Genomic DNA, 26,138 nt, shown 5'->3' on the forward strand with positions numbered 1-26,138 from the left:
GACAGAGAATGAGGTACCCAGTCAATACCGTGTGGGCTTGGGCATTTGTCTTAACAGTTCTAGCACATTTTAACTTGGCATTTCATAGCACATCAATATAGCTAATGCAGTGTTCTTTGCAAAATAGCAGTGAATCTCTGCAAAATTCTTAAAAAAGGAGCTTTTCTGCCCTGTATCAGGAAGAAATTTGACACATCAGTAATCCTGCTCTGTGTTCTAAAGTGGAGGCAGCATTTTTACAGATTTTAAGAGCTGTTGTTCCTTGGCAGGTGCAGAGAAACTCAGAAAATTGTTGTGAATGTTTTGGGTTTTTTTAAGCCATGCTCTGAAGCTCAGCCTTGTTCCCTTGAGTACAGTTGTGTTACCAAGCAGTGTTTCTCTCCAGTCACATTAAGAATCACCCCATGTCACACTGAGGAGAGACCCTTACCCCAGGTTAACTCTGCCCCATCTGCTTCAGTCTCTGCAGGAATTCAGAGTGTGATCAGCTTATGTACAGGTAGCCTTGAAGAGCCTCACAGTAGACTTTGATGCCAGAGCTACAGCAGGTGCCAAACACTACTGAAGCACTGCAAGTACACAAAACTTCAAGGTCAGTGACACAGACCCTGCTGAACTTGCTGTTTCTCATTGTTGAAAACAGAGGGATAGCACTTGATAAAAGAGCCCTGTAGTAAGCAGGTCCCTTAATCCATTGGGTGGAGTTTGGCTCCTGAAAGCAAGGCTCTAAACTCCTGAAGCGAGGTAAGGAGTGGGTAGGGATCACTTCTCACTGTCTCTTCTCATCTGAAACCCAGGGTGCTCTAAAGGAAAGTACTGGGAGGCAGGCTGAAAGTGGAAAAGGGATTGCAGGAAGTGTGGGAGACTTGTGGTCCTGATGGCCATAGTAGCCTGGCTTAGTCAGAAGGAGTGAGTAAATGAGTTCATCAAAAGAAAATCTATATTAGAGGTTAATGAAGAAATTAAGCTGTACCATGAATTTATATTAATGTGCACTCATGATTGGGGCATTTCATAGAAACAGAGAATGGGTTGGAAAGGACCTTAAAGATCATCTAGTGATCATTACATCATGTGAAGAGATAGAAGTTCAAGACTTATATTCAGGATTGCAGATATTTTTATTGATCTTGATCAAAAATACTGTGCATCACAGAATGGCTTGGGCTGGAAGGGACCCCAAAGCTCACCTTATCCCACCCCCTGCCATGGGCAGGGGCACCTTCCACTGTCCCAGGCTGCTCCAAGCCCCAGTGTCCAAGCTGGCCTTGGGCACTGCCAGGGATCCAGGGGCAGCCACAGCTGCTCTGGGCACCCTGTGCCAGGGCCTTACCACCCTCACAGGCAAGTTGTTCTTCCTCAGTTAATGATTTTCAAGCATCTTTTCTTGAAAATTATCTGTGTATCTTAATTACTTGATCTGGGACACCTGATAACACCTTCAATAGCACTGTCTGGGGTTCCATGACAATATCAGTTTAAACCCCTAATAGTTAACAGAAGGTAACATTTTTAGTAAATACTGTGAAATCTTTTTGAGATGTTTCAATATTTCAGCAAATGGTTCAGGGAAGCAACAGGCAACCATGCAGAACCAAACAGCAGTTGCTGCTTTTGCTGTCACATCAGAAATGGCTTACCTGGGAGGTGCTGTGGCTCTGTTTCTCACAGCCCTCTTGCAATGATAACAAGCATGGGAGTGTCCAAAGATACATCTCTGGTAAAAAAGATGTCAGCAAGTGCTTTACCCAGTTGGTACCTACCCAGCCTTTAGGGGGATAAAGCCCTTTCTTCTGCTGTGTGCCAGGCTGTGAGCTGAGGTTGAACCTGAGCCAACATGGTTGTCCCTGATCAGCCTGGGCAAGGCTCACTGGAGGAATGACTGAAGGGAATTCATTCAAGGAAGGGAATAATCCTAGGCAGGGGATTGAAGCTGGTTCTGTTTCCTCCATAGGTCTAGTGTCTTAAGACCAGACTTACTCTGGAGCAGTTATTTTGTGTGGCAGTCTTCCAGGAGAGCATCTTGGCTGATGAAATTTCTGCATTGTGCTCAGGACAAAGCTGTCTGCATGGAAGCTGTGGCCTGGTGTAAAACTGCACGTGGGTGTGGGTTATCTGGGGAAGTGTATAAACACAGGGATCCTCTGGTGGCCCTCCTGTGCTTGCTGTGCTGCTTCCAGCTCCTGAAGGCTAGCTTTGCTGCCAGGGTGGCAGAGGGAAGGCAAGCACCAGCTCCTCCCTGCCAGCCCTGCAGTGCAGAGCAGTTCTGGCCTGGCCTGTCCCTTGGCTGAGCTGCCAGCAGAGTCTGGGTAGCAGCATCTTGGCATCTTGTTCAGGACAAGTCTGTGAAACACAGTAGAACAAAGCTTTTCCTTTTTCTCCCTTAGGCTGTTTTGTACTTAAGTGCTGGAGGATCACCTGGAAATGGGGCAGATCTGATGTCACATCATCAGTTTGGCCCCATGTCCTTTTTCTGCCTTTACTCCCATAAGCAGTTTGATGGAAAGGTTTGAATCTTTGATATCTAAGGGGACTGCTTTGTGTTTAAAGTGCCAACAAAGCAGGCTTAAATACCAGCTTAAAAACAACAGCAAGAGGTCTTTGGACAGCTGGGTAGTACTGGCTTGGAAATGGGCAGCAGTGTCTCAGTGGAACAAATGAAGATTCAGTTGTTTTTAATAGCAGTGCAGCATGTTCTGTCTTTTCAGACTTGTTTGATTTAAATTAATGATAGTTTAACTAGTGTTAAATTACCCTTAAAAGCAGAAGAACATTTTGTGTGTAATCAGATGGAAGAAGGGGAGGAAGCCTCCCCACCTTTATTTATTTTTTTTCCCTTTTTTCCTATGGAGATGATGCACTTTGTGTTCTTCAATTTAATTCCCGGCAGGAGGGCTGGGCTGATGAAGTAGCAGAGAGCCGTCAGCTCCCGCTGCGTGTGTGAGACCCCGCTGTCATTCCGTGCTCCGAGATGCCGAGGGCCGCGGGGAGGCTGCTACCCGGGGCTGGTGGTGCTGCAGGGCTCGGATGTCTGCCTCCAGCGGGGTGGGGAGAGCTCTGCTCCTCGGCTGGGAGGAGCTACGGAGCAGCACCACCCTCGGCTGCCTTCCAGAGCCTGCCCTGGATGTCCGAGGGTGTTCCAGAGTTAGGGAGGCTCCTTCCCTGAGAGTTGGGAGCTGCCCTCGGGGCTGTGCCTGCCCAGTGAGGTCACTGCAGCAGAGCGGGGCTGCACCAGAGCAGGGCTCCCCTTCTCAGGCCCTGCAGCAAAGCAGGTACACAGTGACAGCAGGGTTAAAATAGGGATTAAAAATGGAATGTGAAGCAGCAGCTAAGCTGGCTGTCTTGCTCAGCTTGCTGAACTGATAAAAATGTACTTATTTCTTCAGCTAATGTGGGGCTGAGTTAATTTCCTGCTAGTTTAGCAAGCTGCTAATTCTCAGAAGAGCCAGACTCTGGTGGGGGAGCAGGAGGGAGGCTGCCTCTTCTGGGGGCTCAGTTGCAATAGGAAGGCCTCTGAACTGAGGGTTTTGGATTGCCATACACAGCTGTGTGCTTTCCAATCCCCTGAGGGGGGTCCCAGTCTCTCTGCAGGATTGTGCTGGGTGCTGCTGGCAGCCTGAGCAGGGAAATGTTTCTTCCTGCTCTGCTGGAAGTGTCAGCTTTCAACAGCTGGTGACAGGAGAAACCCAGATCAGCTATAGCTTGGGTCTAGCTGGAATTCATGGTCTAGCAAAATTTAATTCTGCAGCATAAAGGATCTGAAGGAACGCTTAAAAAAAAATTGTGAGCCTTTTAATTGAATTAAATATTAATATGGATAATGCAATCAATGCTGTATTGATTGCATTAGCTACAATAATGTTTAATTCAATAAGTCTGCAGTGCTGGATCTTTTTCTTCCCTTGTGCAGCAAGGGAATGCCATATGCTCTGCCTGGCTGTGTCCCCCAGGCTTGTTTCAGGAGAGCAGGAGGTGATAGGATGGGGAGAGGGCACAGGAGCCAGGCTGTGCTGGGGGTTGAACTCCTTCATGTGCCCTCAGGTTGGCTGTGTAAAGCCAGGGTCACTGGCATGGCTGGGTTCAAACCAGCTACTCTTAGCATGCATCTTTTCTAAAGCCCTCTTACAAACAATGTTGTTATTAATGCCAGTGCTGCCCCTGACCCCTGAGTGCTTTGCTTCTGGAGCCTGTGCCCCTGCACTGCTTCATTCCTGCCCTCAGCAGCTGTGTCTGCCAGAATGGGAAGATTTTCTACCCTAAGCTCACTAACGTGCTTCTGAAGAGGTGCCAGGTTCTGGTTTTAAACCCAGCCAAGCTTGAACAATTTTATCTGTGGTTGTAGGCAGAAGGCTTTTATTAAATTAAAGTCACAGTTTTGTTTGACTGCAAAATTAGAGGCAGATGTTCTCCCCAGCTCAGTCCACTCACACTATACAAGGTTTCTGGCCTCTGGTTCTTTGCTTGCTGTGTACCTGTTGCACAAGATGTGGTAAAAAACATCTGGGAAGAGCTTGAAATAAACATTTGGGGGTTTTCCAGTGATATCTCTTAGTGGCCCTTTAGAGTGCTTGATGAAAGCAACCTTGACTCAGTGAGGAGAGATGGAGGAACTGCCCATACAGAACTGGCAGCTGCTGCAGTGTCTGGGGCTCAGAAGTAGCCTGTCCCTCCCTAGGCTTGGGTCCTGGAAGCTGCAGATGTGGTGTCCCAGCCATCAGCAGGACACCAGGCTTGCCCAAGGAGCTGCCTGGGTGTCTGTGCCTACCCTGCACCCTGGGCCAGTGTGGGACACTCAGGCCTTTACCAATCTCTGTGGCCCCTGAGGAGATTCTCACCCACAGGCAGAGACAGTGGGGGGGAGCAAGGGGCCAGGATTTGATTTGGTCTTGTATTCCATTTACATTTGTCCAAAGAAAAGCCCATAACCTTGCTTTGGTTTCCTCCTTACAGGGCCCATGTGTTTCAGCAGGAAGCCTTGTTAGTGTGCAGGGAATCTGGGTGCACAAGGATGGGCACAGTGAGCTCAGCTGCAGTCAGCTGTCCAGCAGGCCCAGGTTTGGACACAGTCTCCTGTTTTTTGAGAGCATGCAGCCAGGTACTTTGGGGCAGGATTTGGACTGAAAGGCAGGCTGTGAATGCAGAATGCAGCAGAATCTCCCAAATTCACAATAAATGAGTGAGTGATCAGGTGCAGCAGCTCCTGCTGTGGTTGTTGCACACTATGATCCACAAGTTGGAAGGAGCCACAGTTCCTGAGGGCCAGGCAAGGCAGTACTGGCTCTGGATCAGTCTCTGGATGGCACCACAGTGAGCTGTTAAATTGGGGGTGGCACTTGCACTGCAGGCATGAGCTGTAATATTTGACTATGGTAGGTAAACACACCTGAGTGCAGCAGGGATAGGGGCTCTAACCTGGCCTGGGGATGTGCTGCATAGTTCCACACTTCATTAGTGCACATCAATGTAAGTATTTCAGCTGTCTTTGTGTATTATATATTCACTTCTGGTCTCATTCTTTCCCCTTTCTTTTCACATCACTGAAAGAAAAGCACCTAAATCTTAAAATTTCAAAGCAGAACACACAGAAAGTGAAAAAAAAACCCTCAAATAAAGGCATTAGAGGCTGTTCTGTCTCTTCATTGCCATGGTCACTTTCACCTCTTCTGTTCCTTCTTCACACTGTGTCCAGGCTGCTCCTGGTATTTCTTTCATCTTCAAAGAGATGATATTAAAGATAATTTTGTACCTGCTGGAGGAGGGAAATCATTGTTTTGGTGCTGCCCAGCCCAGCACCAGAAGTTGGGAAGGAGCTCATGTTTCACTGCCCATCAGCATTCTTGTGGCAATGGAAGAGGTTTTATACAGGGGCTTCAAGGCTCTGCTCTTGGCATGAGCAACAAAATTCCCTTGATAGGGGCAGCTGCAAAGCTCACTTTCTGAATCCTCACCTCCCCAGAGCCTGTTCTGCAGGGTTTCTCTGCCCAAAGCAGATGGGAGAGCTCTCTTTGATCATTTTGCATGGGTCCCTGCTGTGCCCACTCCAGAATTTCAGCCTTATTCCCTGCATCAGAGCAGTTCCACACTCTGCTCTGCTTCCCAGGTGTTTCCCTCTAATGCATTTTGCATTAGCAGCTAGTATCAGGAAATCTAGTACCAAAAGGTTAATGTACATCCATTAGTCCTCTTCCCCCCCTTCTTCTTTATGTGCTAGTAGAGGGCAACCAGTTTCATTTAATACATTGGGTCTGGAAGCACTTGGAATTCTCTATGTGCAGAGCTCTGGGGCTGTTAATATTGTCCTGTCTAAGCACTGCAGGTAAAGTGGGATTTGTGGATGTTGAATGAAACCTCTCAGGTGTTCTCCAGCCTCCACAACCTTTCTCTTCCTCTTAAAAAGAGTTGGGGGTTTTGGAGACCTGCTCAGGATTACTTGCTTGGCATCTCCTCCAGTGTGGTCTCTCAGCTATGGCAGGGTAAAGAAGGAGGGATGTCAGGGAAGCTGGGATGGTTGTGTGGGCAGCTGAGCTGCCTTTGACAGCCAGACTGTTCCTCCAGCTGCAGCATGTGGTTTTCTCCTTCCTTCCCCTGAAGCCAGCATGACAATTTCTGTCCCACTAATTAGACAGAAGCTGAACCCTGTGAGTATCTGTGACCTGCAGTTTAGACAGGGAGCCCTGTGAGTGTCTCATTGCATGCTCTGACCTGCAGTTTAGACAGGGAGCCCTGTGAGTATCTCATTGCATGCTCTGACCTGCATTTTAGACAGGGAACCCTGTATCTGTGACCTGCAGTTTAGACAGGGAGCCCTGTGAGTGTCTCATTGCATTCTCTGACCTGCAGTTTAGACAAGGAACCCTGTGAGTGTCTCATTGCATTCTCTGACCTGCAGTTTAGACAAGGAGCCCTGTGAGTGTCTCATTGCATTCTCTGACCTGCAGTTTAGACAAGAAACCCTGTGAGTGTCTCATTGCATTCTCTGACCTGCAGTTTAGACAGGGAACCCTGTGAGTGTCTCATTGCATTCTCTGACCTGCATTTCAGACAGGGAACCCTGTGAGTGTCTCATTGCATTCTCTGACCTGCAGTTTAGACAGGGAACCATGTCAATATCTCATTGCATTCTCTGACCTGCATTTTAGAACAAGGAACCCTGTGAGTATCTCATTGCATGCTCTGACCTGCAGTTTAGACAAGGAACCATGTCAATATCTCATTGCATGCTCTGACCTGCAGTTTAGACAGGGAACCCTGTGAGTGTCTCATTGCATTCTCTGACCTGCATTTTAGACAAGGAACCCTGTGAGTGTCTCATTGCATTCTCTGACCTGCAGTTTAGACAAGGAACCCTGTGAGTGTCTCATTGCATGCTCTGACCTGCAGTTTAGACAGGGAACCATGTCAATATCTCATTGCATGCTCTGACCTGCAGTTTAGACAAGGAACCCTGTGAGTGTCTCATTGCATGCTCTGACCTGCAGTTTAGACAGGGAACCCTGTGAGTGTCTCATTGCATTCTCTGACCTGCAGTTTAGACAGGGAACCCTGTGAGTGTCTCATTGCATTCTCTGACCTGCAGTTTAGACAGGGAACCCTGTGAGTGTCTCATTGCATGCTCTGACCTGCAGTTTAGACAGGGAACCATGTCAATATCTCATTGCATGCTCTGACCTGCAGTTTAGACAAGGTCAGGCTGTTTCAATGAAAAAAATCTAATACTCTAACAATCCCAAGTGGCACATGGTAGGGCTGGAGGGGGGTTGGCTGTTTGTTTTGCCTCCTGATGTGTTTATGATTTGAGGAGTGTGCCACATCCTCTAACTGAAACCTTGTGTTTTAGCACAGCAGACCTTGGAGAGTCAGGAATTTGGGTGGTGGTGCTGTAAGGCCTCCTGTCCCTGTGTGTACTGGTTTGCACAGCAAGGTTTTGGCAGCAGGAGAAGCTGCTGGAAGCCCCCACAGGAAGGAGTGGCAGAGACAGCCTCTGATGGTCTGACTGCAGCCCCCACTCCCTGTCTCCCTTTGCCTCTGGGGGAGAGGAGGTAGACCAAGATAAAAATCTGTTTTTAGGTGAAATGGGGTCAGACAAAGCAGGGTGCATGAGCAGGTCGGGGGCTGCACGTTCAAATGCAGCAGAGTCATGGCCAAAAGAAAAGAAAAATGTTCCCATGGACTTTAATTTCACTTAATGAGAAACCATTCACAGTGTTCCATTTCTGATCCATATCTTTCCATTTCTATTCTAATGGTAATTACTGTAGCAGTTTATTAACAAAGAAATCATTTGATAGCTTTCACATGATCCCATACTTCAAGTATCTAACAACCTATTGATTCGATAGCTTGGCAGCGTTCCTGATTGAGGAGCTGGAATTTGATTTTTTTTAATCACTTTGATCGTCTCACATGCAAAGGATAATTATTTTTCTGGTTGAAACATGGGCTGGATTGCAGAGTGATGGAATCTAAGCATGTCCTTGTGTGGGGTCTGTGCTGTACCCACAGTCAGAGTGAGCAGTGTCTGTGCTTTTACAGAGGGCTGAGTTACTGCAATCAGGTGTGCAACACACCTGCACAGAGCTAATTGCAATATTTGTCACTTCTGAGTGTAATTATGCTGCCCAGAGAGCTCTGGGCTCCCCATCCCTGGAAGTGTCCAAGGCCAGGTTGCATGAGGCTTGGAGCGACCTGGGATAGGGGAAGGTGTCCTGCCCGTGGCAGGGGGTGGAACAAGACAGTGTTTAAGGTCCCTTACAACCCAAACAATTCTATGGTGATTCTTTGATGTCTTTATGGAGGGTTTTGTGTGTGCCCTGCTCTGCTGAGCCCCAGGTGCTGCATGGAGCAGGTTTTGCAGTGGCATTTGCAGCCCTCCCTGGTGCTGCAGACTCATGGCACTGCTGGGTGATTCCCCTCCCCTGCTCTCACTCTCTGCATGCTTCCTCACTTGCTCAAGGTGACTGGGGAGGTTTCCCTGGACAGCAGCTCCCACTAGGACAGATGGCCAGGACCCTGCAGGAGCTCCTGGAGGGCTGTGCAGTTTGTGAGGGGGAACTCTGCCAGAGCACACAAGCCCAGAATTGTTGTCCAGCCCCTCAGAGACAACCAGCAGTCAGTCTGCACTGTCCTGGGATGGCTGGTTTGTGTTTCCACTGGGAGCAGTGTGTGGCATAGGCTACTTGTGCACATTGCTTTCATACTTTTTGAGAACTTCTAGGAGATTGTTCCCAATTTTATTGGAGGCCAGTGTGGGAATTGTGTTTCTGCTGTTCAGATGGGAACTGACCTAGACAGAGGCTCAGCTAATTGAGCAGTTAGACTTGGACCAAATGGCTTTTGTCACATCATGAGCCCTTCTGAAAGGAGTGAGGGGAACAAAATGGATGGAAGCAATTTGCTGGAAGTTTTCTCATTCAAGTTTGGAAAGAACAGAAACATCTGACCTCCATGAGGAGAACCTGCCACCTGTGTCCTCTCAGGGCATTCTATGCACATGGCCCAGATGGGTTCCTGAACTGGTTGGTTAACAGTTCATACACTTCTGGAACAGCCTGGATTGATCATGCAATGCCCAGGTGACCCTACACCCTGCTGGGAAGAAGGTGCTGGGAGAACTTGAATTACATGTTGGTCATTTTCTCATCTCATATATCACAGACTGAAAGCTTTATGACTTCAGAGCTTACTGTATTAATTTTATGCATGAGTGCTTTATTTTTTGCCATATGAGATATATCACTGGCTTACTAGAGCAAAATATCATTAGACCTGGAAAAGGATTTGGTCACTTTAACTTTGTCACCAAGGATCATTGCACACAGATTATGTAGGGCTGTACTGTGCCATTTCTCATGTGTTTATTAAGTGATTATAAATATTGAACTGTGTGCCTTCAGGGGACGCTTGAGATCTGGGACTGCAGCAACATTTCATTTCAAGGGTGGCACACACACAGTGATTTGTGCCTCAGCAGGGCCCATCCCAGGCTTTGCCTGGTGAGAAGGCAGAGGTCTGTTCCACCTGAAGGAGCTCTGCACTGTTTTAGGGACCTGTCACAGGCTGGACTCGGTGGTCCCAGAGGTCCTTTCCAACCACAGTGGTGCTGTGGTTGTGTTGTTGTGCATTTTCTGATATCCTGCTGGCTGGCATTGAGGTCAGGATCCTGTGGCACCCAGGTCCCAGCCCATGCCTGAGCCCTCAAGTGAATCACATCAAAGTGCTTCAGCTGCTTTAGTTTCCTCCATCTCAGTTCAGGCTGTCAGTCTTGGAAACACCACAAACCTTTCAGAAGTGCTGAGCCTACAGTGTTTATTGTTTCAATAATAATAAATGGAATTTTTATATGAACCCATAAAATGCAGCTGTTCACCCTGAACATTCCCACTCCTCCTGCACAAGCCATTTCCTGGCATCAGGTGATAGGACATGGGGTGGTGCCTTCAAACTGACAGAGGGCAGGTTTAGATTAGAGTCAGGAAGAAATTCTTCTCTGGTGAGGCCCTGGCACCTCCAGGGTGCCCACAGAAGCTGTGGCTGCCCCTGGATCCCTGGAAGTGTTCCAGGCCAGGTTGGACAGGGCTTGGAGCAGCCTGGGCTAGTGGGAGGTGTCCCTGCCCATGGCAGGGGGTGGAATGAGATGGGCTTTAAGGTCCAAGCCAGGCCACTCCATTTCCCAGAGTCTGAAGCTGTGCAGGACCATGGCTGAGCACACCAGAGCTCTTCTACTCCTCAATCACCAAGACCAAAGAGCAGCCCCCATCTCCAGATTTCCCTTTCCATTTGCTGCCAAGACTGCCAGCAACCTGATCCCTTCAGTCAGGTTTTCCAAAGCAATGTTTTCCTCTTCAGTCACTGCAGTAGGTTTTTATTTTCCACAAAAAATTAGTTTGTAAAACATCTGCAGGAGAGCTGGTAAAGGCTGGGCCTGTTCTGGAAGTGGATGCTTCTTTAGGTCCCTTCTTTTCATGTAAAATTTTATATTAAAATCTTTCCTGCTGGATAAAGCACAACCTGGAATTGTAGCTGTTCTCCATTTCTGGATTTCCACTTACTACTGAACAACTCAGACCCACCTTTGATTCAGTGATCCACAGAAAAAAAACCAAACCTGCTGTCTGCCTCTTAAAAGTTAATTAATGCTTCTGTGATTCACTAATGAAAAAGACCAAGATGAGAAATAGGTGAGCAGTAAAGAGCTGCATAAATTCACCAACAAAGCTGACAGAAGCCTGCAATTGTGTTCTGAGCCTGAGAACACGAAGAAATGGGGTTAAAATGATTTGTGACCAGGAGAAGGAAGAATTTCCTTCTGTTACATGGCTGCATGTAACTTTTATTAGTTTGATGATGTACACAGGGACTATTTCTCTTCTCAATGGCTTTTTGGTTAACATTTCATTTTCCTCCCCAAAGTTAGCTCTCTTGCAGTGCTAGGAAACACAGCTCCCTGCAGTTTCCTACCCCCCAACTTTATTAATGGCACTTGTTGTCACTGCAGATGATCTATTTCAGGCCAGGCCACAAAGCTCTTGTTTTGCAGGTGAGCGAGCCCTCTGCCCTTTATTGCACAGCATTTCCACAGCAGGGCAAGGCTGAAAAATTGCTTAATAAAAAATAGCAATAAAACTCATTATAGGTTGCATTGATAGTTGCATCACTTTTGTATCAGCTGCTGCTCTTTAGGAATTTGAGTCTGTGCACTAATTTGATGTCACTGAATTGTCCTGGGTGTTGGTGTGACCTGTCCCAATATTGCATTTCCAGCCTCTGTCACTTTGGTATTACCCAGTACATCCAAATAACACCTGGAAAAGTACCAAGGTCACTCCTGCCTGCAAAAGGCACAGGTTTCCAGGGATGAGAGGTGATGAGATGGATGTGGCAGTGGGTTAAGATACATTGATCACCAAATAGATATGAGAAAATCAGATGGAGTGGCCTCTTGCCCTGGAAATAGTTTCCTGTGGGGAATGGAGCTTTTAAGACCATGTCTTGGGAATGGGGAGACATTCCTGCTCCTGTTGGTGCTGGATGTAGCATCTTCTCATGAGGTCAGTTTTTATCCCTGCATCTTCTCCAGGAGCAGGTTCTGGTCCAAATTTCTGTTTGTTTGAAGGGAATGGGGCTCAGTTGTTTTCATGTTTCTTTCTTTTCACATTTTCTAACCTGTTTGGTTTTTCTTTTCATAGGTAACAGAAAGGCTTTGGCTTCAAGGCTTCCCTCCAGCACTGCTGGCCCCTGCACATGGAGGAAGCAGAATCTCTGCTGTGTGTCATGTTCTACAGGTGTTTCTATGCTCCAAAGAGTGGTTTTAGTCTCAAATTTAAGGTCAAATGCCATGGTTGGGTAACACTGCTTGTAGAGTATGCCTGACAAAATGACAGAACAAGTCTGTGGTGGATGTGGGTGGATTTCTCAAAGCCTCTCTTGTGCCCTGCTCAGGGTTAGAGGTGCAACAGGCCAACCCTGGGCACTGACACTTCCCTTGCTGGTGTAACTCCTTCAGAGGATGCTTCAGTGGTCAGGAATTCAGGTGTGCATCCACCTAAACTTCTATTTCTATGCTGACCTAACCTGTAGGATCTTGCCTCCTATCTGGGAATTTCTTATTTCTGCTCTTAACATGATTTCACAGAAGCAAATTCCTCTATTTCTGCCAGAAGGCATCACACTCGTGGGTAGCATACAAACACTGGGGGAGTTTTGGCCTAGGAAATGATGGCTTTGGTTTGGGATCCACTTTCTCAAATCCACAAGGGTAGGGGGATACAATATAAGAAAATAAAAATAGTGTAGAAAGTAATCTTACCCCTAAGGAGTTGCAGCTGGGCCAATTATCAAAGATTAGGAGCAGGCCTGACTTTAACAGGCCATAGCTGTAACCAGTGAGAAGAAGAGAGCTCTTAAAGAGTGGGGTGGCTGGTTGAGAAGGGAACTGGAGTTAGCTGGCTGCTTTGTGAAGGAGAAAGGGTCAGTGCTCTGAGGAGCTGCCCACAGAAAACACCAGGGAGGTATGAACCTTTTGTGATAAGGAGACAGCAGTATGGAAAGGATGACAACAGAAGGGTGCAGAGAGGTGGGACTGCAAATGATGATTTGGTCCCCGTGCTCCAGCTGGATGGAGACCAGCCTTGGATCTTCTCAGAGGCACCCAAGAGGAGCAGGCAGGGAATCCCTGTGGTCTCATGGCACTTGTGCTGTGGTTTTAGGGATTGTCTTTTTCTGAGTGTCTCCTGCTCCCTTGCCTGAGGCACCTGCACCTCCTTCCATTTAATATTTAGGATGTCTTCTAGGAGGGCTTAAATATGCCATGGAGCTTCCCAGCAGGGTAACAGCCACACTTTATTACCCAGGCACGTCTCCATTTGCTTTCCCTTCCTGCTGGGGGCCAGGGAGGGGCAGTGCTGTTTGTTTGGAAATGCAATTAGCCCAAGTGCTCGGGCCCATGGCCAGCCAGGAGGATAACCTTGAATCCAGGGAAGTTAGGGGAAATTTAAAGCCATCTGCAGCTGCAATGGGTCCCCACACAGCCCTTTGGCTCTGAGCTTCTATTCCTGCCAATAAAGTGCCAGAAGATTCACACTACAATGGGAAATTGCTTCTTTGGGTATCACAGTATCTCGACTTAGAAGTGCTTTAACCTTGGCCTCATGCTTCCTGCGGGGCCTGTTTGCTGTGCTGCACAAGTGCCCACAGCAGCCAGCAATGTATAGGATTTTCCATCTGAGGAAAATTAAACCCCAGAACCTTTACCATCCTCTCGATGCCAGACATGCTCTACCTGCATTAACTTGAGCTTAATGGACTGCAAAACGAGCCTTTCAGCGTGGATGGGAGTGGATTATTTGCAGGAGAGCAAGTTCCTCACATTTTTATCTCTTCCCTTTCCCAAAGCTTTTGTCCTTTGGAAAAAAAAAAAAGAGAGAGAGAAAAGGCAAGCACAGCCAAATTGTAGGAAGAGAGTCGGGCCCTAGGAAGTCCAGAGAACTGGGCAAGGCAGAGGGTGCCTCCACCAAGTCAGGTAAGTAATGAAAAGAGCAATGACCATTGATCCCTGTCTCTGAAACCAAACTGATGTTTATTAGCCAAGATCTTGGTGGCAGGGTTGGGGATGGTACACACACTCCAGGCCACTCTTCAGCACACCAGCTGAGCTCCTCACCCTGGCTTTATTGCAGCCTTTCCCAAAGTCCTCCAGGTGGGACTGGGGCTGCAAAAGACAGAGCCTGCTGCTGGTGGGATGCAAGGCAAGATGGTGTTCCACTGAAGGAGGGGCAGTTTATACTGGATTGAAGGAAGATGGTTTTGCAGTGAGGATTGTCAGAGCCTGGCACTGGCTGCCCGGAGGTGGTGGCATCCCCATCCCTGGAAACAATCAAGGCCAGGTTGGATGGAGCTGTGAGCAACTTGGGCTAGTGGAAGGTGTCCCTGCTCACTGCAGGAGGTTGGATTAGGTGGACTTTAAAGGTCCCTTCTGACCCAAACTATTCTGTGAGTCTGTGGTCATTACACATTGTTTGGAAGGACAATTTAAAGCCCTGCAATTTCTTCACCTGCTTCATTGGAGTTTTGCCTTCCAGATTCACAAGATTTTTTTCCCCAAACTCCAGAGGCTTGGATTTGGCTGTTTCTCCAAACACAGAGCCAAGGCACCACTGAATCCCTGAAGAGACAATCCATATGGATAACAGGATAATCCCTGTGCAAACTGGGAGGGAGAATGGGCTGATGGTTTCTCTTCAAGCTTTCATGGGTTAGCACTGTCAAGACAAGCAGCATGGAACATTGTGTGTGTTTAATGACCAAAAGTACCTTCACTGTGTCCTTCCCAGTGCCAGATGCCTTGCAGTCTAAATGAGGATCTTTAATAGAGGCATTAATTATTACTGAAACCCTGCTTTATCCCACTGAAACAAGTCTAATAGCTCACACTTGCTCTGCCTCTCTCCTCCTTTCCCCAGATCACCCTCTCCTGTATCTGATGCCAGCATCAGGAAGGCTCCTTTCACCTGGCTGCTTGGGCCACCAGCACGGGGTGGTGTGCAGAAAAGGTCAGGCACAGGTCCAGCTCCAGGGCTGCTCCCTGAGCTGAGGATTGGGAAGGATGCCCTGAAACAGAGAGCATCACTTGGTGCTGCCACACCCAGGCCCTTGCCTTCTTTTGTGGGAGGCCCAGTGCCCAGAAAATACCAGCTCACAGGGATGCCCATAACTAATGGAAGTAATTAATTAAATGCAGCTATCTCTTCCTTACCACAGGGAGGTGAGGCCCTGGCACAGGGTACACAGAGCAGCTGTGGCTGCCCCTGGATCCCTGGAAGTGCCCAAGGCCAGGCTGGACAGGGCTTGGAGCAGCTTGGGATAGTGGAAGGTGTCCCTGCCCATGGCAGGGGTAGAATGGGATGATTTCTGAGGTCCCCTCCTGTAGGAGGATACAGTGTGGGTAAATGAAGGGGGTGTAGAAGGTAATCTTATCCCCCAATGAGTTGCAGCTGGATCAATTACTAAAGAGTAGAAGCAGGTGTGATCCTAACAGGCCACACCTGTAGCCAATAAGAACAAGAGGTATAAAAGAGTGGCTTGGTGGGGGAATCTGGAATGAGAGGAGTCAGATGGGTGCTGCAGGACCAGGAACAGTCAGAGCATGGAGGAGCTGCCTGTGAGAAGCACTGGGGAGGTACAAAGCTCTGGGGATATGAAATCCTTGCACTATAACGACCTTAGAACTCATGCTAACTAAGACAGCACCTTCCAACCCACACCACTCCCTGATTCTGTGAAATAGTGGCCCCAGGGAAGCCAGCACAGTCAGAGCACATGAACTCCTGAGAAAGGAGAGGCTCTGTCTGTCTCTTGAGCAGCCCTGGATAAGGCCCAGCCATGGGTGGCCTGCCCAAAAGATGAGGCCATCTCTGCAGATGGGTGCAGCCATCACCTGCCCCCAGGGACGAGACCAGTCAGTGCTGGCAGGGGCACCACCTCGTTCTGTGCCATCCCAAAGGAGCCTGGCTTAGCTTTTGTGTTGGGTTCTGTCTTTCCTTCCAACTTCCTAGTGCTTAATTATCCCTTTGTCTGTGTGGGGCTGAGTGAGCTGGCATCTTCTGAGAGCAGAGCTTTTTTAGGTACTGGACTTAGTCATGGTAAAAGATACTTTCTTTAAAAAAAAAAAAAAAAGAAAAAGGGTCCTCTATCTGCAAGTACAAATGGTATATTTTGGTATATAATTTACCATATGGTATATTAGATGGCCCTTGAAAAGTTCTAGGCCAAACCATTCTATGATCCTAAATTTATAAATGCAGGCAATTCCTTTCCATGCCTTCCATCCCCTGTGTTTTAAAAGCTAAGCTTCCACAGCACAAGGAAGCTGGAATCTTGATAAATTTTTCATTTTCTCTATTGACTTGCTGTTGCAAACCCATGTCCTTTTGCTGTGTAAAGGGCACCCATTTGCCCTGTATCCACATGGGCCCTTTAACAACCACCAAAGAGAAACACTTTATTGCTCTTGCTGTGCTGGAATCCTGGGATTTGCTCTTTGCTTTTCCCTCTAGCAGAGCTGTGGCTGCACAGGGGTTGCTGCAGTGGATCTGTTCTCCAGGGGATGGTCCCCAGGGCACTCAGCTCACTGTGTGCCACTGAAGCCATGGTGTGCTGCTGCCTCAGGAGCCCTGGTAGGATGGAGAGGAGCCAAAGGTGGGGATTTTCCCAGGCTCAGCCTGGTTTGGAGTGTGCTTTGCAGCTCCCTGGGGGAGAAAGACATTGCCCTGCTGTGCTCCGGAGCTGAGTCATTCCCCCTGGGGTGTGCAGGAAATAATTCTGCAATTATAAAACAATCTTGACTAATGGCATATTAATGAGGACAGGGAAAGGTGATGCTCCTGGGATGGGCTTTCCCACTGCTAGGAGAAGGAAGAGGGAACTGTACACAGCTGCTGCATTTGGGGGGCAAAAATGGCATCACATCAGTGAGGTTTGTGTATGGGAACCCTAAGGAAGGACTTTTCCTGAGCCTGGGTCTGTTTCTTCTGCAAAATTCACTGTTGTTCTGCTGAAGGTGTTGCCTCTGAGCTGTCCACTCTCTGACCTGCTCTTTTGCTCCAGTTTGAGTCCTTTTGGCTCCTTTTTCCAGCCACATCTGCTAGGCTGTACCATTGCTATCTCCCCTCATTTTTCCAACCCATCAACTCTACCTTCCTCTACTTTCTGCCCTACCAAGCCCTCTGCTCTTCTTCACCCCTCAGCATCTTCCTTCACCTTTATCCACCTTCTCTCCTGCATCTCCCACAAACACCTGATGTGCTTTCAGGAGTGTCAGCCTGGGGGCAAGGGGAGGATGGTGCCCATGGAGGGGGTTGTGCTCTCCCATCTGATAACATATGTCCCAGGTACCTTTCCCTTCAGCTGGCAGCCTCTGGAAGCCCAAGATGAACCTTTCAACAAGATTAAAGAGATGGTATTAATTGCTATCGATCACGGGTCAACAAATTAAATTGCATCTGCAACTGCATCTCTGAAAGGTCTAAATGAGAAGAGTAGTTAATGGCTCTGGCTGGCCCAGAGCTGTGATGAATTAAAGAAAGAAATGAACTACAACATTTAAAAAAAAAAAAAAAAAGGAGATTGGGATGAGGATGACATTTGTAGTGTATCTGGAGAGTGCCTGATGGGATCTCAGTTCTGGTTCCACCCTGGCCTGAGAGGGGCTGATGGGAAGCAGAGTGGTGGCAATGGCCTTTGGGGCTGCTGGCACCCCCAGTGCTGTGGGGACACTGCCCACCTGCGACTGGCAACTCTTCCACATGGAAGTAGAAGGTTTTCTAGAAAGTGATCGGTGCCCTTCACTTCTCCCTGTGGTCCCAGAGCTGTGGGATCCCTTGGTGGGATGTGTCTGACACTGCTGGTTTGGGGGAATCAGTTTCCCTTCTACAGCCTGAGCCAGAGACCTTGCAGACACATCCAGGATGGGATCTGCAGGGCTTTCCCTCGTGTGACCCAGAGCATGCTCCTGCTCCCTGTGTGGGCTCAAGGGGTCCCCCTCCACCTGCTGCTTCTTCCCATTTTTTTCCCCACAGTGCTGTGCAAGAGTGAAGGGTAAAATCCTGAGCATTGTTCCTTAGCAATCCCCTGCTCCTCCCATGCCAACACAGCACTGCAGCATCCCACTGGCAGCTGGGACAAAAGTACTCCTGGGTGGGAATAAGGGTGCTACTGTGACTCCTTGGGAAATAATGGAGTAGCACAGCATGGAATGGAGATGGTGCTTAATTAATAATGAAGAAAATAATAATATGTGGCACGTATAGTGCTGTACTTGTTCCAAGCACTGTACAAACATTAACTACAGTAATTAAGCTGTAATTAATTAGAGTAACTACTAATCAGTGTAAATAATGATGCATCTGGAGGTACCAAAAGGAGTTTGTGAACTGAAAGCAAATTTCCGTGTTCAGGAAATGGCATCAAATATAAAATGGCACCAGTAAAAGTAATAAAAAAGCAGATGGAGGTTGAAGTGAGAGCCTGGGAGCCGTGCTGGTCCATGGCAGCTCCACAAACAGGAATCCTGGTTTGGCAAAGCAAAAGTGGTTTAGTGAGTTACTGCTGAGCCACTCCCTGAGCAACCCATCCCAGCCATGGGATTCTCATGGCTCCTCCAGGCTCCCCATGTGCTCTTCCCACCCCAGCTGCACTCACCAATACTGTGAAGAGGCAGGAACTGGAGCAAGGGATGAGATGGGGAATTGGGAGCTTGAGGGGCTGATGATCAGCAGAGTAAAATACACCACAAATATATAATTTTGGGGTTTGTTTGCTGGTTCACACATTTTATATTTAACAAAATAATTTTTTAATAATATAGTCTTTTACACATCAAATATTGTTTCTAGGACCCCTCCCTCCCATTTGTACAGTTGTTTTTTTTTTTTCTCACTAGTTTCAGGCACACTATTGTTTGAAAGTTTTGAAACTGGATAGTCATTGACAGGCAACAGCTTACAAAGAAATGTGGTGGTGACATCTGGAATGGTCCCAGCTCGGCCTGCAGGGAGCCACTGCTCAGCCACAGGACAGCAGCTGCTGTGCTCAGAGCTCCTCCCCCCCTGCCCTCCAGGAAAACACCAAACTGGGGAAGAAATGAAACTCTAAAGGCATTGGTGTGTATAAACTGAGCCTGATGTGCTGATCTGCTGTGGGGAGGATCTGCTGCCGTCACTGTCGAGAGCAGGTGCTGGACTGGAGCCTGAGCTCTGAACAAAATGAGCACCACCCCCATGGCACTGGCCAAAAAGCAGGGAACCAAGCATGGACAGAGAGGGGAAAGGCCCCTGTGCTCACCTGGCCAGGCAGGCAGGGAGATGACATTGGTGGCTTTTCTTTCACAGTATCGCCAGGAAGCTGCAGCCTGAGAAAGGAGGAGGTACCAGTGCTGGGAAGCCTGGTGGGACCCTTGGCTGCTGGGGACCTCTGCTCCTGGCAGGCAGGCACAGAAAGCAGCTGCTTTTGAGAGAGAGCCCTCATGGGAGCCCAGCCCAGCCCTGCTGCTCCATGGCTTGCTTTGTCCCTGCAGTGTGGATGCTCCCAGGGAGAGCCAGGGCAGCTCCCTCCCACTGCAGCAAAGGGTCTCACCTGCCAGCTGAGCCAGTTTAGTGCTGCCACAGCCATGGGGCATTCCTGGAAACCTCCAGAGTGGGGTGATCCCATATTTTAATTGTGACCTGCTGTGGCTGAAGGCAATGAAACACCGCCCTTGGCTCCAGTGAGAGCAGCCTTGGGATGGGACAAGGCAGGTGAGCAAGTGCTCAGCCCAGGAACCAGGGACAGGTGGGGCCCTCTTCCCTCTGCTCCACCACTGCCCCAGCCAGGAATCACACACAAACAAGCCAGGTAAGATGTTGCTTTCATGGAGCACCTTCTGCTTGGCTGCCCCAGCCTGCCCCTGCAGCTGCTGTGGGCTCTGCTCCCATCAAGGTCACACTGACTGTGTAGGTGTCTTCAACTTTATTGTCCCCACTCAGTGGAGAAAGTGTAACACAGATACAGCTTTGTGTCATGGCTGTCCAGTCTATACCTGTGCATCTACCTTGGTCCTGCTGCAGGTTACATTCCAGTTGGGAATTTTTAAACCCCCCCATCCCTTGTAATTTGTACCTCCCTCCTGTCCTTGGTGCCACCTGCGCTTACAGACACAATGCCAATGCTCCACCTATTGCTCCACTTGGAGCTGTATTGTCCCAGTGATCCCAGCTTAGGAAGAGACTTTAAAAAAAAAATAAATCACAATAGCAAAAAAACCTTCAAATAAATAACTGTGAAAAAGGCCAGGATCCACACTGCAGGAAGTGAGAGCAGTGACTCCATGGGTGCCTGAGGCATCGCCAGGCCAGGAACGTGTGGGCTGTGTTCCTGCTGTCCTCCCCCTGCCAGCTCCGGTGACTCCCAGAGCAGAGCAGACACCTGGACCCAGGAACAGAGAGTGTACAGCAGGACAGGAGCTGCAGGGGGCACGGGGACACCCTGCCCCACAGGACCAAGCTCTGCTCACATGGCACCTGCCCAGGGCTTGCAGCTGGCAGGAGCTCGGACACGTGGGCAGCATCGAGGCTGTTCCTTCATCGCCATCATCACCATCCTCACCGTGAGGGGCTGTTGGCCAGGGGGCAGCTACAGAGCCTGCTTGCCCTGGCACTCGCGCTTGGAGCACTGTGCTGGCTTCCACCAGTCCCCGTTGTGGCAGTGGCAGATGTTGCAGTCGTCCACCTTCACCTCGATGCCCGCGGGGATGATGGTGGTGCCCGCAAAGCAGTTGGGACCTGCGGAAACACACGGGGGGAAACGGGGTAAATGCTCCGTGCTTGGATGGGGCAGAGCTCTGCCCTGAGCCTGGGACAGGCAGGGAGCCAGTGCCAGCCCCCTGCTGTGCTCTGGCCATGCCACCAGCACTGCTGTATCTGCAGCAGAGCTCCCACCTTGCTCAGTGCCCAGCCCTGGACCCACAGCAATCCCTTCTCTTTTTTTGGTTGCACTCAGGCACTAAAGGGGAAAATAAAGGCCTTGAAACTGTCCTCTCTGTTTCTGCACCCAACCCCTAGAACAAATCCATTGGCAGTCAGCTTTGTCTACTTGGCTGACCACTAATTTAGTACCTCTTTCACCTTAAATTTTGGCTGCAGGATGGACAAGACCATGAGGACACAGCCCAGCCTTCCCTGCTCCATCCTGCAGGGAGCTGCAGGGACCAGAGCCAGTCCATCCCCTAGGGCCATTGGCAGCCATGCTCCAACACCAGGTAACCCCAAGGACCTCCACCAACTTGGAGCTATCAACCAAAAATTATTGCTTGCATCACCTCTCAAATCAGCTTTCTGATAAAATCTTGGTTATTCTTCTCAAGGGTAATTCCTTTAATCTGCTCATTATTGCTTTGGGTATTTGGTTTTTTTGGATTATTACACAATATCAAAGCTGAGTAGCAAGTCAGCAAGGATCTTATTTCCCAGTCACAGGATGGTTGGGTAGGAAGGAATCTTAAAGCTCTTTTCTCCTCCTCATAAAAGCCCCACAAATATCCACTGCCCATCTTTCCCTCTGCAAGATCTCTCCTCTTCCCCTCTTACTCCATCACTGCTTAGTGCCAGGAATTAATGTCAGAGCCACACAAAAAATTCAGGGCAGTCACACTGGTGACATGAGGGGAGCATAAAGACATTTGAAAAGTGTTTTGTGCCTCGAGAGCTGCTCTGAAATGTCACCCCTTGACTGGCCACCAGTTTTAATCTGTGCCTCCAGTGCATGAGGTGCATTCCAAGGGTGAGAGTGTGAACAGACATGGAATTATGGGCAAGTTGTTCTTTAAGGCTTAGGCTTAAGGCTGGGAAAGGGAAACAGGGTGAGCAGTAGCCAGCCCAGTGCCAGGGTGCCAGAGGCCTTTCATGAGTGCCCTGACCTCAGTAAGGTGCTGAACAGGCCACGAGTCTGGCAGGGCTGGGCTCAGCCCTGCAATTCAGGGTGCCTTACTTTTGTTTCAGCAGCCTCGTGCCTTCCTTATAGGCCCCTTCAAACATGGCTCTGCAGCAACATTTCCCATCCATCTTCATCAGGCCATGACAGAATGGCCAGAGAAAGATGCCTGGGATGGCTCCAGTACAGAGTTTGGGGTGACAGGGGGTACCCCAGGGCTGCTGCGTGTCCCTGGGCAGGTGTGGAAGGCAGGCTGTGGCACTGGGAAGGTCTGTGCTGCTCCTGGGCCAGGCCAGCACGTGAATTCCACCGGGATTCCAGGAGAGGCTTTTACTCCAAACAAGGAGATTGCACTGCAGGTGCTGAGCAGAGCACAGGTGACACAGGGCTGCTGGCAGTGGAGCAGCCCTGGGAGTGAGGATGTTTTAAGGCTGCTGTGAGCTGGGCCTTGAGCTGGACAAGCTCCAAAGAGCCCCTCCAACCTCAGCCATTACAAACTGCTGAGAACTTTAAAGCCAGGAGCCACCAGGCAAGAGCATGAACAGGACAGCCAAACTCCACATTTGCACACGTGGTATCTGTGCTTTTCCTTGCAGGCATGAGGTTAAAGAAGTCATGACTTGTTTTGGTCAGGAGCTGAAGATTTCCCAAGTTGACATCTGTCTGGAAGACACCATCCTGGTCAGAAAGGCTGTGATTCCAACTGTGCTATGTCTCTGGCAACCCACTGAAGTTGTCACACGTTCCCAGAGTCTTTGAGTCCCCGTGCTGGCTGTGCCACTGCCTGTGCTCATCACCCCTGGTTTAATTCCCCACTCCCTGGAGCCTGGTGGGTGGGAGTGGGTTATGATCCAGTGAGGGTGTTGCTCTCAGGTCATTTGCTGCTCTTAAATGTCTGGGGTTCAAGTGCCATGAAAATTCCTGTGTCTGTATCTGAAGTTGGAATAATTGCCTGGGATGGCACGTTGGTGAGATGCTGTGACTGCCTGTCAATGTCCAGGATGCCCAGGGTGAGCAGCCTCCACTCAAAGCCTGCCCTGCACTCCCACAGCAAAAAAACTCCTTTTCATTGTAATATAAACAAAAGAGCTTCCTCTGGAGATTAGGGTGGCAAGGAAAGGGGAAGACATCTCTTTTGCTCCCCTGCCTGCTAAACAACTCATTTGAGAGGCCAGTGCTGCCTCCACACCCACACATGTCTCCAGACACAGCTTCATCTGGATGTACAGCACTGCCAGCCCATTCTGGGGGCTGGGAGCAGATGGGAGGCTGGCTCTGAGGGAGCCTGCAGGTTTGCTCACTCCCAGGTGAGCCAGCTTTGCCTCCCAGCCAGGCTTTGGGGGCCCAACACCTCCCTCAGGAGACTTTGGCACCTCAGTGGTGCAGGGATCATGGTCAGGCAAGGCTGATGGCACTGGGACTGGCTGATGGGTGCTGCCAACTGGGCCAAGGTTATTTTTCCTTCATCCTGCTTATCTGTACATTCCTTGGCTGCCCTTTCTCCTCCCAGCAGCCTCAGGTCTCTTCTCCCTTCTGAGCTTCCCCAGAGGGCCATATAGAAATAAAATAATTAATAAATACCATTCATTAATGCCCCAGAACAGGGAGGAGCAGAAATCAGACACTGAAGAAAAGAGGAGATGGATGAGGGGATCCCTTATTCTGGGGACAGCAGCACAGCAACACCCCTGTCCCAGCCAGGGACATGGGGCAACTCTGCAAATCTGTAATTAAACACTAATGATCTGCCCCTCTGTAATTAAACACCAATGATCTGCCCCTCTGTAATTAAACACTAATGATCTGCCTCTCTGTGTCTAACAGAAAATCCTTGGGATACTGCCCCTGCCCCAAAGGGGCTGGGTGAGGCAAAGGGGGAGATGACAGAGTAAATCCCAGGGAGTGCCAGCCCAGCCCTCAGTGCAGCACTGAGCATCCTGGGCTGCCCAGGGAGCTGCAGTCACAGGCTGAACTGAGGGGAGAATCACAGCAATTGGGTTTGTTTTCTTCTTGGCTTTTAGCAAAATGGAGGAAAACATGACCCAGGGCTCTGCTGACATCTGTCCTCCTGTGGGGTGTTCAGCCTCGCTCCAGACAGACTTTAGTACTTTTAATTCAGGCCAGCACTGCCACTGCTCTGGGCCTTTTCTTTCCCAGCACTCTCCAAACAGCCCCTTCTGCATTTTGCCTGAGTGAAATGGTTTCTTTTGCTCACCACAGTGAGCTGGACTGAGCTTTACTGCATCCTCTCTCTCCCACTGCTATCCCTCATCCCTCCAGAAACACGGATTTCTAACAGAAGGCAAAATTTCCACACTGCACGTGTGATAATTCAACTTTAATTCCCACTGCCTGAAATCCAGTTTTCCAGCACAATCACTACCAGCCAGCCTCTCTCCCTCTGCTTGTTTTTTCTCCCCATTTAAACTTCTCCCACCTTCCCATGGAAAACTGGATCCTGTTTGTCCCAACTGGGATGCAGCAAGCATTGCACCCGCAGTGAAGGCACTCAGAGAGGGACCCTGCACTGCTGGAGTTTAATGTGCCATGGCACAGAAAATGCTGTTTGCCAGGAGCATAAGTCACCAGGGAGTTTTCCAGAAACTTTGGGATTAACAGAGCTGGCAGCCACTGGTGGAGATAACCTCCAGCACCTGGGGATCTGCATGGCTGCGCCGTGTGCCTCGGAGGGGCTGCAGCCCTGAAAGCCACAACCAGAGCCCACAGCAAGAAATCAAGTCCTGTTTGGTTTTTTTTTTTTCTTATTTTTGTGCAATAGAGCTCAACAGACTGTTTTAAATTCTCTAATATTCTTTTTCCCTCCCAACATTTCAAAAGTTCATGGCCCCAACCCACTGCTGGCTTGAGCTTTTCCCACTGTGGCTGCTTGGAGGAGCTGGATGAGAGCAGGGTCTGCCAAAACAAACCCCCAAGGAATGCCCCAGAACAGCAGGATGGGGTTTTTAATCATCATTCAAAGGAGGACACTGCTCAGAAATATTTGATGGCATGTCAAGCACATCAGGTTACTTACAATAATAGCAGCAGGAACAAGGAGCTGCTTTGGGCAAGGGCTCTTGTCCTGCTCTTGGTTAAAACATCTTAAACCACGACTGTGATGATAACAGGACACTAATCACCCTTCTCCTTGCTCAGGGAGACTGATGGGAGATGTTTGCTGCTCCCACAGACAGTGTAATAGTGAGATTTGCTTTGCTTAACATAGTTAATACTCATAAAAGCCAGCAGCACTCCAGGCTGTTTGCTAGAACAGCTGTGAAGATTTTTATGGAGATGTATTAGGGACGTTCAGATGCTGGTTTGATGGGAGAGATGTAAAAAAAATAAAATCATATTTGGTTTGTTGTTTGGGGAGAATGATGGAAAATTCTGCAAGCATCTGCTGAAGATCAGGTACTGGGGTGATGACCCTGCTCTGCTGCACCCCCGTTCCAGAGGGAATTCAGGGGCCAGGCTCTCTCCAGCACCACGAGCTGAAGCCTTGGAGCCACTCAGTGCAGATCAGCAGCGTCCCCCCAGCTCCCTGGGACTCCTCACTCAGCAGCTCTGCCTGTGCCTTTCAGCAGCTCTGAATTCAGCTTTGTGTGTGCAGAGAAGCAATAAAAGGAAATCAAATGTTAATCAAACAGCAAGCACAGATCACTTCAGGCCAACTGTGATATTCAGATGTGCCCTGAATAGCATCTTGCCCCAGACAAAGCTCATCTCCACCACAACTCTCACTGTGCACCCTCTGATTCCAGCCAGAGTGGTAGCTTCCCCTCAGTAAAATACATCTCCTGCCACTTCTCTGAGAGTCTCCCCATCCCTTCAGGAAATATTAAAGCTGACTCCAGGAGAATTTAACTTATTCAGTCAATGGATTCCATCAAGGAGAGAGGTGCTGATGGCTATGCTTATCTGCCTGGTTAAGACAGCTGCTGAACAGCAGCTCAGTTCAGCAGCCATCCCTCAGGCTCCCACGTGGTGTGCCCCACAACTGAAGTTGCAAGGGATAAGTGGAAAACTGTGGTGTTTGCTGACAGTATTTAGGAATGGATACATCCTGGACCATCCCCCTGGACACTCTCTCAGCTGAATGAGGCTCAAGGACTTTGCTTTTGGAGCTCGACCATGAACACAACTGGGCAGGGGGTTTGCTCTTGGCAGTGTGCTCTGGC

General features: G+C 49.1%; 1 protein-coding gene and 1 long non-coding RNA gene across 2 annotated transcripts in view; one reads left to right on the forward strand and one right to left on the reverse strand.

Moving 5' to 3' along the window:
* Positions 1-272: 272 nt before the first annotated feature.
* Positions 273-17,463, forward strand: LOC132338586 (uncharacterized). Its single transcript, XR_009489486.1, has 2 exons — positions 273-592; positions 12,186-17,463. It is a non-coding gene; the product is annotated as an uncharacterized LOC132338586 (long non-coding RNA).
* A 1,332-nt stretch (positions 17,464-18,795) lies between these two features.
* VWC2L (von Willebrand factor C domain containing 2 like) overlaps positions 18,796-26,138 on the reverse strand; it is a 45,138-nt gene continuing 37,795 nt past the window's right edge. The window contains exon 4 of the mRNA XM_059868236.1: positions 18,796-20,810. Coding sequence (XP_059724219.1) covers positions 20,662-20,810 — 149 coding nt within the window. The 3' untranslated portion in view covers positions 18,796-20,661. The remainder of the gene's footprint in view (positions 20,811-26,138) is intronic.

This window comes from Haemorhous mexicanus, chromosome 26 (genome assembly GCF_027477595.1).
Source record: "Haemorhous mexicanus isolate bHaeMex1 chromosome 26, bHaeMex1.pri, whole genome shotgun sequence".
NCBI lineage: Eukaryota > Metazoa > Chordata > Aves > Passeriformes > Fringillidae > Haemorhous > Haemorhous mexicanus.